Raw genomic sequence first — 14,271 nt, 5'->3', positions numbered from 1 at the left:
GAACATTTTGATCCTGAAAGGAGTGTCCCTTATCCTTGAGGTGTAGGTGGACAGCTGAGTCCTGTCCAGAAGAGGTGGCTCTCCTGTGTTGAGCCATGCGTCTGTGGAGAGGTTGTTTGGTCTCTCCAATATAAAGGTCTGAACATTCCTTACTGCACTGAACTGCAGACACCACTCCGCTCAGTTTGGGTTTGGGTGTTTTGTCCTTAGGGTGGAATGGAACCCACTCTAATGAGAATCTACACCAGCATATCTTTCGATGTGAAGGAGCAGCAGCTCTTCTCCAAGCTCCCCCGGATGACGGAGCTCCTCACCTTATCTCTAAGGCTGAGCCCGGCCACCCAACGAAGGAAGCTCATTTCAGCTGCTTGGATCCAGGATCTGGTTCTTTCAGTCATGACTAAACCTCATGACCACAGGTGAGGGCGTGAGGGTCGAGCATAGATGGACCAGTAAACTGAGAGTTTTGTCTTTCGACTCAACTCTTTCTTCACCACGACCAATCAAAGCAACGCCCTCATTGCTGAAAACAAGGCACCCATCACTTAGCCCTAGTTACTACGATGTAAATATCATCTCAACACTCCTCGAGGTTTGGGCTGTAGTATGACATTTATTTAAGAAAGAAAAACAAAGATAGTAAACTGAACAGTTTCAATAGGGTCCATGCTCCTCTGGAAGAATGGAAATGCTGATATGCTGTTCCTTTACTTTCATGGATTTGGACCCCTCAATATATATAAAAAACTGAACCAAACACAGCTTTGCCCTTTTGTTAAGATGCGCTCTTCAAACACCCAATTTATAAGACATTTGTCAGACAAAAGCCAAGTATAATTAAACAGCCCACAACGTTTGTAAGAACTAGATCCATTGAAGCTTTACTGTGGCGCAGAGGTTGTCCTCGTGGACAGGTAATTGTCATTGCGATGCTTCATGGCAGTTGTTTAAAAACCCATCATCAGCTGTTAAACGCAGACTCTTCGACAAATTAAACAAATATACTATACTTGTTTGAATTATATGAGTGCACCCTGCGGTGCTCTCATCCCGGATTTCTGGCTGCACATCATGATTCAGCATGGACACAGAGGCTTTATGGGTTTAAACTCCCATTATCTTTATTGGGGCAGCAAACACATGAAAACAGTAAGAGTCATTAATCTTTACTGAAATCTAAAAATATAAAGTTTATTTGTAATCATCAAAAATTTGTCATGATGCCATGTTTTACCAAACAAAAAAATGTTTTGCTTTGTCCAAGTGTCTGTAACAATAAAACTATGATATTTAACCAGAGTATGAAGGTGAAACAAACAGAGTAAATATTTCAGAGACAGAAACTTTGGGTTCTTTCCACAGCTCATCATTTCAGCTCTTTTCAATTTTCTTTCTAATACTTTAACCAGTTCATCCCCTTCTGTTCCTAAAATCTTTCCACATTTTCTATCTCCGTCTCCTGAACAGGCCAATAAAACTCCTGTGGAGCTGTGATTTCAAACTGTAATGAAGGTCTGATGTTCACTATTTACTGTGGAGCTTTATTCCAACTTCAATGTTTCTGCACGAACCTGTCTGAACGGCAGATTCCTCCCAGGTCCCTCCACACTCTGAGGACTCCCCTTCCTCCACCGCTGAGCAGAAAACAAGAAGCACACAAAAAGGAATTTAAGGAATGCATCAAACAAAAAAATCTCTATATTCTAGACAATTCAAGATTATCAGAGAAAAAAAGGAATTAATTGTTAATGTTCAGCTTTTACTGAGTCACTCTACAGGTGATGCTAGTTTAAGCTAATCAGTTCTAAAAAATAATGCTGTTTTCACAGAATTATCACGAAGTAAAAGCTTCCTTAAAGCCACTGGTTCAGAAATAAGTCAGAGGAAGTTTAAAAGGCTGCAAAACAAGGAGATCCTGTGAGAGGAGAAGAAAACCAAATCTGTTCCGCATCTGCAACGTAAATGTTAGTTCCTAACTCTGGATACAAGCACATTTAAAAGGCAGAAGAGTAATAGTTCTGCCTGTGCATTGCTTCTGTCTGTCTGTTACCAAAATATCTCATGAACCACTGGACAGATTTTAATAAAGTTTTCCACAAACCGTCACTGGATGCACATCTACAACTGATTAAACTTTGAAGTCGACCAGATCCAAGAAGTTTAGCCAAAAAAAAAAGAAGTCTTTAACTCAGTCAATTTTACAGATCTTGAGCTAAACTCACTGTGGTAGTAGCTGAGACCCATCTCAGCACATACTTTGAGCATAGATCACGTGACATCTTGAAGTATTGCTTGAGTTTGTGCATCAGTTTAAGAAATGGTATGTTTTTCATTTAAATCATGAAAACACCAATCAGAACAATCAATCTGCTGCAGAATATTGTTTTCAAAACATGTCAAATTGAAGTCAGTTTCCACAAACCATGACAACTAAAATTATTCTATTTTTTATTTAATAAAGGATTGAGTCAAAAGTCATGTGTATAAAGAGTTTATATCACCTCAAATAAACATCAAGCACACAGAGTAGAAGTTTCTCCAACACATTCACACAATGATCAGCAGGAATGTGTTCCTGACTTCCTGTTACAACAGGAAGAAGGGAAGCACAGCTGGCACACAGACAGGAAGTGGCTGCAGTCGGCACACAATGGAATTTCCTTTAGTTTCACTCCACAACACACAACGTCACACCTCTGTTTGTGATCCGTAAAAAAATCCACCTCTGACTTCCACCCTGGTTCTGCTCCCAAAAGCATAATATTTTTCATGCTAGTAATTGTACCCTTAATAATTTAACGTACCTGTAATAACACCTGTATTTAGAATTATGTTTCGGTGAATTGCTGGTTTGGTAGGGCTGGGCTTTATTGCCAAAAAATGATATCACAATATATTTTTTGAAATACCCCGATAACGATAATCACAGACAATATTCAACATTTTCTGCTTTTTAAATTTTTTTACCAGATTTGCCCAAATTACTATGTCAGGCTCAGTTAAATTACATCATATGATTTTGCAATAATAAAATCCACTGGTATTACCGTAAACGAGACGATACGGAACACCCGTAAGATTTGGTTTTGCATTTTGTTAAGAAGATTTTTTTCACCAATGCAGAGTGAAGATATTTGCAGATTCTGTCTTAAATTATAATCTTTATAATGATTCCCCTCAGTGAGTTCAGACTGAAGACACTTAAAGTATAGCTTAAAGTGAAGTGAAGTGAAATTTATTCATAAAGCACTTTTCAGCAACAAGACGAAAGGTGAAATCTTCTACAAATGTTACAGATGGTGGCTTTGACCTACTTCTGCCAGCAATATTACCTCCACCTAGAAGGTTGTTTTCGGTCCAACAGTCTGTCTGTCTGTCTGTCAGCAAGATTGTTTAAAAAATAATGGCCAGATTTGAACAAAATTTTCAGAAAATGGTGGGGTTGTCACAAAAAAAAACCAAGTGATTGCATTTTGTTGGTGATCCGTATCACGGTATTTCTAGGAAACACCAAACTAAAGCCCCAAAATGAAAACAGCAGATTTACTGTTGTTTCTAAACGTGTGCTTAGTTTTCGTTGTTCAAAGATCAGACAGGAAAAAGCTGATGATGTAAAAAAGGACAAATAAACTTCAGGTTTGCCTCTGCATCATCATCATCATCATCATGTTATTGTGAAGAAATATTTACACAGTTGCTGTTCTCATTATTTATCTTTTTACACTCCTCCCTCCCTGTACTTCCATATTTTCCATCAGTATTTATAGCCTGTTTAAAATATTTTCTCTGCCATCTATCTTAGTTATTGTCTTTTTTAATCATTGCTACATTATTTGTGCTTACTTCCCCTTGACCTTTTTTATGGTTCTCTCCTTCCCTTGTCTTTTCGTACAGAACAACTTCCTTCCATCTTTGTTTTACCATTTGTCGTCACATAAAAGCAATCACAGCCTAGCGAAAAAAATCTGTTGGGGTTTCTTTTCCTCCTAAACAGTCTACATGTTCAGTATCAGGGACATTTATTCCCAAAGCAGCCCAAGGCTCTGCCTATTCCCAGATCTATTTGACGAACGGGTCATCACAGCCAATCGTGCATGGGCAGGGCAGCCCAAAGAGGCGGGATCTGGGTCAACATGGCCAAAGAAAGGCGTGTTCTTCTCCCAGAGGGACAAGCTGATTGACAGCTGGTGCTGGACAGAAGTCAAGAGGGTAATTGTCATCTGACACGCTCCCCCACTTTATCTGTCTGTCTCCCCCTCATTTTTCTGCACTACTCCTCTTTTTGTTCTTTTTCCCTGTCCTGTGTCCCTTCTGCACAGCACTCCTCCCAAAATAAAATTACAAAGAAAAAACCCAAAAACAACTCCCCTCCCCGTAACTCCAGACTCCAGAAAGACTGGCTGGCCTTTCTGTCCCTCAAGAATGACTTTGTGATGGTACTGGCCTGGAGCTGATGCCAATCTACATCCACAGTCAGCCCTCAGGGAACCCTACCCCCCACCCCTTTTACACACACACCAACATCATAGACTTCCATAGCTTGTGTCAAACACAAACCCACATATACACACACCACACCACATCAAGTCAAGGGACAGGGACAGAAGCTGATTAACCAAATACTTTTATCAGCAGTAAAACTGCTCTCTTCTTGCCTGCATTCAGCACAAAACAGACTTAAAACAACAACAACAACCCAAACCCTGATGCAGAAATCACAAACACCACCAACATCTCAAACCCTGATGCTCAGGCTTTTAAAACACCACCAACATCCCAAACCCTGATGCACGAGCCAGAAACACCGAGCTACTCTGAGCACTGGGACGCTGTGAGCGTTCGTCCGTGCAGCTTTTGTTTGTCAAACTGTCTGTGTTTAGGGACGGCGTTAGCATCGGCTTTAGATGGATGGCAGAGAGAACAACAAGCACACAAAGCCTGGCAGACAAGCTTCATCGCCCGCCCTATCTTCCTCTTTCCTCTGTGCTACTCTTCCTCTCTTACAATATTCTCTTCCCAAAATGTTTCTGCTATCTGATTTGGTTTAGTTTTAACTTTAGACACAATTAAAAGACTTGACAGAATCAAGTTTAAAGAAGGCTCTGGTGGCATCAAGGTTGGTGTGATTTTAGTCCAACACCAAGATGAATTTGGTTTTGATCGTAAAGCTGTTTTCAATTTGAAGTTAGGAATAAAACTGTATAAAGGTTGCAAGCATGATTGTTGTGTGCAAATTTCTCAATATATTCATTTTCACAGTATTTGAGCAACAAGTACCAATACAAATCAAAATAAATACAGAGAGATGGATTCTTATTCTTTCCTGTTCCTAAATGTATGATTATTGAGAATATTGTGCTGACTGTTAATTTTTAGTCAAAGTAATATTTTATTTATCAATTTATTTACTTCTTAGTCTGTCTTCTGCATAATAAAAACTACAAGCATTCAGAGAAAACAAACCTTCACCACGGCTATAGGGCCATAGTGTCATAAAAAAACAGTCCGATCTGGATAGTGATCCAAGTCACCACCAGAAGTTAATCATTTGTTTCTTGTGACAACCCCAACATTTCCTGAAATTTTCTTCAAAGTCTGTTGATTAGTTTTGAATTAATTTTGCTAACAGATAAACAAACACAGCAATCAACACTACCGAAAACAAAACTTCTGTGGTGGGGGGTTTATTTTAGAAAAATCTTCACAAGGAGCTCAATATATTTAATTCAAAAATAGAGCAGTTTATTTCTTAGCTAACAGGTTAATAATCTGAAGCACAAACACATGATGAGTCTTTTATAAATGGACACAAGGTCCGTCTGAATGAGGGCTTTCCAAACGTTTCAGCAGACTCGTGATCATCACTGAAGAAAGTATTCAAATATCCTTAGCTTGGCCTCAAACCAGGATATACTGACAACAGTCTAAACAACTGATGTTTTGCTTTTGGTTTTTGCCTTCAGCAACAATGTCCTGTTAGCAATCATTCATTTGATTTTTAAAATCAAGACTCTTGATTTTACATAGTGATTTTAAAAATAACTTGTTACACAACCCACAGTGGGGTCCTGAGTTTACACTTTTAATAAAACTTAATGAACTAAATTCATTTAAAAATCCCAAACAATGTGAATTAAAACTTATTATTAAAAAGGGGAAGGCAGTTGGACCTGATGACGTACCAGCAGAAGAAGGGAAATATCTGAGGAATGGAGACGTGTGTTGGTGCCAATCTCTAAGAACATGTACAGAGTTGTAGCAACTACAGGGGAATTAAGTTGATGAGCCACACGATGAAGACAAAAGAGATATTTGTTATAACACTTGAATAGTTTTGATATTGAGTATTTGCACACAAATAGAAAGTTCTTTCGGCTGCTCCCATCTTCGAGGTTGCCACAGCGAGCTAACTCACACAAACGATTTGGAAATGGTTTCCTGCTGCAAATCTCAAATCTGCAGCCTCAGGATTACAAGACCACCAAGCCACCGCAGTCTCCAGTAAAAAGAAAATATAAATAATCATTTCTCATATTCCAACAGGTTTCATAATCAAATAAAGACTTCTTATTTCAGCAATGAGTCATGTTACTCTTCACAAGCCTTAGGAAAGCATGTGAACAATCTGTTAATAACTGATTAGAGGTCCTCAAGTGTTTAGACGTGTCCCAAAACAATCAGGATTCATTTAGGTCACAATGAACTATTGGTGTTTTTAAAATTTACCATAGAAGCAAACTTCAGCAGTGTTACTCTTTAAAGGCTGAACAATCTGCAGTACACCTTGGATTCTGTTTGTGTGCACAAGAAAACACACTCCGTTGATTTAGTAATTTTTTTCTTTTTAAATGTTTGCGTAATTCTAAAAAGCTGTTAATTGATTCATCTCTTTTAAAAAATATATAGTTGGACCTCATAAAGACCAGTAACAGTAATTACATAGTAAAACTGAAATACTTTAAAACCCAAATCACATCCAGAATAATTACATCCGTAAGACTTTCCTTTCTCCTAGTTTCCACTTCCACACACACTCATAAAGTCATGTGTATTACCAACACATACACAATCAGACCAGTGCAGAGTTGCTGTTCAGAGCCAAACAACACAGCTGGAGAGTAAAGAGCCTCTCTGATCTGACATTTGTTTTTCTGTCTTTCAGAGCGAGGACGGATCCATCGCAGGAGACGAGGCTGAGGTGCAAAGTTCAAACAAAACACAACGAAAACAGAAAGAAACTCATATTAACTGATAATTATAGAAATCAATACACTTAGGCTCCAAGTATAAAAGTCACATTACATCACTATCCATGTGTTTTCTGAGTTAGACCAAAATAAATTAAAGTGCAAAAAAAAGCACTTCCTTTGATCTGGAAAGAATTTTTCACGTAACAGCAACAAGTGTTCAAGTTGAATAAGAGAGGAGTAACTTTTTTAGCACTTAACACAACAGAGTACTGGTTTTGAAAAAAAATAAATAATAAAATTCTACTTTTTGTTTTTACCAAACATTGAAAAAACACTCAGTGTTTTTGGCTTTTTCAGTGACCCCCCTGATGTGTGACACCCTCAAAGCCACTGAGATTCAGCAGTTCATCAGTGAGTGGATGAATACCGGCACAAAATCACTACATTACATTAACCAGAAAATACCACAAGAGTTTCATTTTTTTTCACGTTTTTAACGAGTCAGTTTAGGTTCATACTGGTATGGCTGTATATCAGTTACTCCTGTGAATTCTTCCAGCATTTCTTCATCTACAAAAAAGGCTTCTTCTGCAAAGTTTGTGATCTATAAAACACAAACTTGGCGGGAAAATGTGCGGCCTTCACGCCAGCTCTGAGCCGAGCGTCACATATACGCTCGTTTTGGAGACGGGAAACTGGAGACACCGAGGGTGAAGTGGGGAACTGAAGCCACGCGGCATCGTGATTCCTTGAATTTCACTCCATAATCAAACTTTAATCTTAGATCGACTTTATCAGAAGCTTTTAAAACAGCAGTATTATTTATGCTTCCAATGGTGAGCCAGAAGGACCTTTCAAATAAAAAAAGCCTTTAAGCCAACTTCAATCTTAAATAGAAGTTCAGCAACATTTCAAAGTTTTCTCCCCATCACATTCCTCTCCCTGGATGATCACCTGAGTGATGTGTCCCACATGATGGCTCCCCCCTCAGACTCCTAACCTCCTTTCCAAATCCCTTACGCCTCTGCGAGGAGTCGCACTTTAATACCACTCCCTTGCAGAGGCGTACCCGATCAGTTTTTGGTAGACCATCACCTTTCAGCACGACACCGGCCATCCTTCCTTCTTTTAAAAGGTGTCAGTTCAGGTACGACTTCACCCCCACCTGTGGCTGACAGGCTCTGGTGGTGGTCGGTTAGTCACCCCTAAATCTGACCACTTTTCCTCCACCTCGGCCTCGGTCGTCTCTGTCCCACTCACTGAATTAACAGAGGGAACGACGTGTTGCTGCTTCCAACGCTTCCTTTTATTTGTAACGCCACTACGGCGGCTCCCAAAAATGATATGTTTTCTGTTCTCCACCTCATTCACCGGCACATCGATTTTTGCCTCGGTGAAATTTAGTTTCTTCGCTCTTCTCTCTGTGGTTGCCATGGTAACCATGAAATAAATTGATCAGCTGGCTCATTTAAACCCACCTTCTTATTCATGAGGTGCTTTGCATCAACCATTTATGGTTGAATGTGGGCATGTGGAGGGCAGAACCTGAGGCGGGACCTTTAAGGTACAGGTGTGATTTATAAAAGGGAAATTGCTTGCATGGCTTTATAAATCTGAATTGTTTTAAGCGTATGGCATTTTCGCCCTTTGCTTAGGATTCATACTAAAAGTGTACGTATGCCCAATCTTTAAATGAGACCCCAGATCATTTTGTAATGCAGTGAAATTTGCTCTTGACAAACAAATATAGTGACAGTGTACTGATTTGGTTATTGGAGATTCTCAACACCCAGAACTCTGAGGAACTGATGTAGCCAGGCGCCGTGCACGGTCACAGTGTAAATATAAAAGTGACCCATGCAGCAAAATCAGTCGTAATGAACACAGGCAGCTATGCAGGAAAAATGAAAGAAAGAAAGAAAAAAGTGATTTTTGCCATAATTGAGATAAGACACCATCTAGCAATCTGACTAACTAAAACAGAAAATAATCTTCCTAATCTACTCTTATATTGAAGTTTTCTAACAAGTATGTCTTCAGAAATAAGCCTTTGAATTCTAATCCTATTAGTTTCCTTTGAAACTGATGGTTTTCTCTGCCGGCTGCCGAAGTACTGGAAACTCCTTGAAAACTGTGTGAAATAGGAGAAAGGAATGTTTTATACAAGTATTTAACTAAAAGTAAAACTTAAAAACTCATTATTTTTTATTTTGTTTTATTTCACTTTTAAGTGAGAGTCACTGATTCATCTAAAGTCTAACCTGCCAAACTGAAATCTGACCATCTGTAGTCAAACTAATCTAACCACAAATCACTCGTTGAAAACGTCTGAATTCTGTTTTATTATATATTTAAGTCCATTAATTATTTACTTGGTGTTTGCATCTCAGACTATTGACCAGCAACAAGATTTTAAAACACAAATATTTTCTACGCTGCATCAAATCTTTTTATAGGGTTTATTAATAAGCAGTAAAATAATAAGACTTCTGAATCAGGGGGCTCTTAGTTTACTGAACAAACTCCTAACAAATAAAGAAGCGCTCACTGATAACAGTAGTTTTGTAACTTTTTATTTTTTTAAATAAACATTTTTCTCAACATTTCTTCATCACTGTCAAGTGAAGAAGGAATAAAAATAGTACATTTTATTTCTAAAAGCATGTTGGACCTGAAACAGTTTTTCTTCTTTCAGTGAGAGGCAGTTCTCTCCCTCACTGTTTTACTCTTTTTAAAACTGGCTCCATTGTGAGTCTCTCAGCAGGACATCTCTGCCTTTTCACTGCAGGCTGAATGGAAAGCAGTTAGAAAAACCAACTGAAGACTCCAGAAGTAAAAAGAACCATTGGTGGGTCCACAGTGCTGAGTGCCACAAAGACCCGACAGAAATACAAGATAAGCAGCTTGTACCAGAAACACGATTGAAGCAACAGAAACTATTTTATCTGAAAACATGACTTGAACAGTGACCTTTGACCCTAAACTCAGATGCTTAAATGAGGTCAACTCAATAACACACACACACGCCAATTTATTTTTGCCATAAGTCATCCTTTCATTAGCACAAGTGTAATATATTATGCATTAGCCAGGTGTGCTGAGGGGAGCTGCTAATTACCCCCTCCCCTCATGTTTAATGTACAGGTAGGATAGGGGTTGTGGTTGTGGAGACTAGAGAACAGAGCGACATAAGGGTGAAAAAATAAAAATAAAAAAAATTCTCTGTTGTTCAGCTTCCACTTGAGGGGTCCAAGCTGCAGTCTTGGGCAACGACACACAATCAAACACATGCAGGGTCGTCCTCATCCTCACTGCTGTCCTCATCCTCACTGCTGTCCTCATTCTCACTGCTGTCCTAATCCTCACTGCTGTCCTAATCCTCACTGCTGTCCTCCTTCTCAGTGAAGGTCCTCATTCTCATTGAAGGTCATCATTCTCACTGAGGGTCATAATCCTCACTGCTGTCCTCATTCTCACTGCTGTCCTCATTCTCACTGGTGTCCTCATTCTCCCTGCTGTCCTCATTCTCACTGCTGTCCTCATTCTCACTGGTGTCCTCATCCTCACTGCTGTCCTCATCCTCACTGCTGTCCTCATTCTCACTGCTGTCCTCATCCTCACTGAAGGTCCTCATCCTCACTGAAGGTCCTCATTCTCTTTTTTTCTCCTCTCTGATCCTGGTGGAAGGCGGACGTGTTTCTTTTCTCTCTGTCTCTCTGTCTTCTGAACCTTCTAAATCTGTAAATCTTTGTGAGAATGGTCAGATCAAAAGCAGCTAACAAGAATGCAGCCATCAATCCTAATTTTATTCTAACATCAACTTTTTCCCCAGAGTGAAAAAGGTATAATCTACTTACGTATGTGTTACTCTCTGAGCTTTCCATTGTCAAGTAATTTGGTTCTAATTGAGAGCAGAGCCACGTGAGTCTATTACATTCAATACATGGTACCGCTGGGCTCCACCAATCACCAATTACATTAGCTTGTTTTGTCTCATTTAAAAAAAATACCAGAAAGTGAAATCCACCCCCTGCTGATGAGTCAATAGAGTTTCAAACAAAGCTTTCAGAGAGCCGTTTAATGGTTCAGCAAGCCTTAATGCAGAGCTCCAACAGGAGTGACACAACGTGGCTGTGTGTGCACTGATTACTAACACAATCCAGAGCTGCAAAAACAAGAAACACACAGGAAAAGCTTGTAAATGCTTCTACATGAACCTGCCAAATTGTGTTGTTGTGTTCATGTAATCAAAGCCTCATGTGTGGAGTTTTACAAGCGCAGAAAGGGTGACATTAAAAACCCTGCTGATGGCAAATCCAGATACAAAAGAGGAGGCAGTAAAACAAAGGAAAACTAGTTGACACAGAATTGACAGTAAAACACAAGTGCTGCAACGTGCAGAAAGAAACCTGCTGTGTACACTGGCTTTAAAATGAATCAGAATCAGTTTCTAATTGAATGTCATTTTCAATTAAATTTTAGTTATTGACCTCTTAGGCAACTATAGCTTCAATTCCAGGCAAAGACTAATTATCATCTTATAGTTTCCAAACACATGGAATTAACTGCATGAACTCAAACTGAACGTCAGACAGTTGTTCATATTTATATCCCATGATGCTGCGGAAGATACACCTTTGTGTACTTTATTGATGAACACTTTAATAAAGTACAGATATTAGTTTAGTAGTCTGTAGGTTAACCTCCTGAAGCCCTCAAAAGAGAAAAGCCCTTGTAACACGTGAGGGTTATGACTTTTATTTTTTAACTGTATCCCCCCCTCAAAAAAAGAAAGGAAAACAGAAAAAAACAAAAAAGGAGGAGATCAAGTGAAATAATGTCATTAAACAAGAAGAGCTAAACTCAACACAGACCAGCAGCAAATTCAAGCTCCAAAGACCTCATTTAGCTCCAACAACTGCAAACAACACACTAAACAAAATAAAATAAATAAACCCTGGAAAGTAACTGCTCCGCTTCAGTCTTCCTGCTCTCCTCCAGCTCACTGTCACATGTGCTCAGCTCCTATTTAATGTCCTGCAAATGAAGCGGATTTATTAATGTGTAATTAAGTAATAATCATCACTACATAATGCATGAGAGACTCCAGGGGCTGAGGGCTGAGAGGCAGAGAGATAGGATAGTGAGGCTGCTGGAGCAGACACAGAATGAGGTTTTTTCTTCCCTCGCCTCGTTAAAGACACACATTAAAAACGGATTAATCCACTGAAATAATATTTTGATAAGAGAGGAGCTGTGAGCTTTCATTTCTTCCTCAGGCTCACAGTTACAGCACTAAAGACTAACATTTCTGTTTATTACAAATACTTTAAATGATTTATTTATACAATATGAAATACCCTAAAAGGAGTATTAATGTGGCAGAAGTTTTTTACCAGTGACTTTTCACATAGTCCTTGGTTTCAATTAAACTTGGTGTTCATTTATAAAATAAAGCTTTCCCATAGGGTTGTGAATTTATGAAACAATAAGAAAAATCAACAGAAACAACAACATCAAAAAAACTATAAACTAGTGTTAAAATAAAAGATTGGCATATGTGCCATCAGTAACGGAGCAGGTCACAGAAATTTCCTGCAAATCTACAGCAAAAAGATAGATGAGGTGTGACTTTGTGGCTTTTTGTTGTGGTTTTTGTATGTCTGACTGAACGGAGAGCCAGTCAGCAGTCAGAGTTGGGAGAGCAGGTGAAAGACAGAGGAACACGAAAACACAAATAATCCCCAGGTGACGCTCACCTCAGCCGGGCCCTTCACCTGCTACACTGCCTTTCCAAACACCTCCTTTTTCTCTACCGTTTAGCCTGCACCCCCTCTTCCTCCAACGTGGTCCCCCAATGCCAGGTCGTGCCAAGCTGTCATAGAGGCAAGGTGTGCATGGACGATAGGAACGCACACATACACAAACAAGTACACACAACACATGGTGCTTATGAGCCAAAACAACAAGATGCTACAAACACACAATGTGGCAGTCGGCTGCATCAGCTTCGCTTGGCTGCCCAACTAAACCCAAGCTTTGGTTATCCAGNGGTGAAGACATGTCCTGTGACAGGTGAAGACATGTCCTGTGACAGGTGAAGACGTGTCCTGTGACAGGTGAAGATGTGTCCTGTCATAGATCTAAGTCACGTTCTCAGTGTCTGGGACAGAAACTCATAGAGGCCTCAGTTTCTGACTTTTAGTGAAGGAATGGGACAAACCTTCTCCATGACGACTTATTGACAGTTTAACTGACGACATGAACACAGGCAGAAACGTATCTGTAGCAGAACAGAGAAAAACACTGCTCAAAAGAAAGAAGAGATGATTTTCTTTCTACTTTTTCAACATAAATGAAAGGACAATAATTGGACATGTCACTTCTGTCTCATATCTGAACAGATGACTATCAGAAAAAGAGACTAATCTGTTCCTAAACTGGAGTAGGATGAGAAGAAAGAACAAGAGATGAAGAGGGCAAGTTGTTTTCCTGTCCCTTTGAGGTGCAGCATGAAGGTGGGAAGAAGGAAAGGAGGGTTGTTGAGGTTCCCTTAAGCCTGAGTGGTCTTCTAACTAGGACATAAAGGCTGGGGAGGACTGGAGTGAAGAAGGAAAAGGAGGAAGCTGGAGAAAAGGTTGACTTAATGCTATTCCCTTCAAGCCTCCCTCCAGCTTCTCTCCTGCGGGCCTTTCCAAACTCAACACAGATTTTCCAGAAAAAGCAATAGATACATGGAAAAGGCAAGAAAAAAAGAAGAGCAATGAGAAAGAAAGAATAGATGGAAGTTTCTGGTATATTTCTTAGTTGTCTCTCTCTCATTGCATCTTTGTCAACAGACTCCATGAGTGTGAAAAGAAACAATAAAGTTTTTTGTATTTAATCTGGGGACTAGGCAGAGATTCTCATTCTGCACTCATCATCTTACGCACAAACAACTCATATGTGAACAAGTGAAGAAAATTCAATGCAGAGGATAGGCGATAGACGGTAAGATTATAAAAGTGTCTGTGTAAGGGAATATGGGACAGTATGTTTTCATGGGAGGAAGAGTTTGAGATGTGTGTGTGTGTGTGTGTGT

The 14,271-nt window shown here is 39.5% G+C and overlaps 1 protein-coding gene across 2 annotated transcripts in view; it reads right to left on the bottom strand.

Annotated features, from left to right (window-relative positions):
* Window positions 1-14,271, bottom strand: part of znf423 (zinc finger protein 423) — a gene marked incomplete at its 3' end in the record, with an annotated part of 88,719 nt that overhangs the window by 71,085 nt on the left and 3,363 nt on the right. Inside the window, 1 exon segment of one of the 2 annotated variants that reach the window (XM_025002288.2) lies at window positions 1,572-1,634. Within the exon segment in view, the coding sequence (XP_024858056.1) occupies window positions 1,572-1,634 (63 nt within the window). 2 annotated transcript variants of the gene reach the window in all.

The sequence above is a fragment of the Kryptolebias marmoratus genome, linkage group LG11 (assembly GCF_001649575.2).
Source record: "Kryptolebias marmoratus isolate JLee-2015 linkage group LG11, ASM164957v2, whole genome shotgun sequence".
NCBI classification, from domain to species: Eukaryota; Metazoa; Chordata; class Actinopteri; order Cyprinodontiformes; family Rivulidae; genus Kryptolebias; species Kryptolebias marmoratus.
The sequence above is the reverse complement of the archived record's forward strand: the minus strand, read 5'-3'. Positions and strand labels throughout refer to the sequence as shown.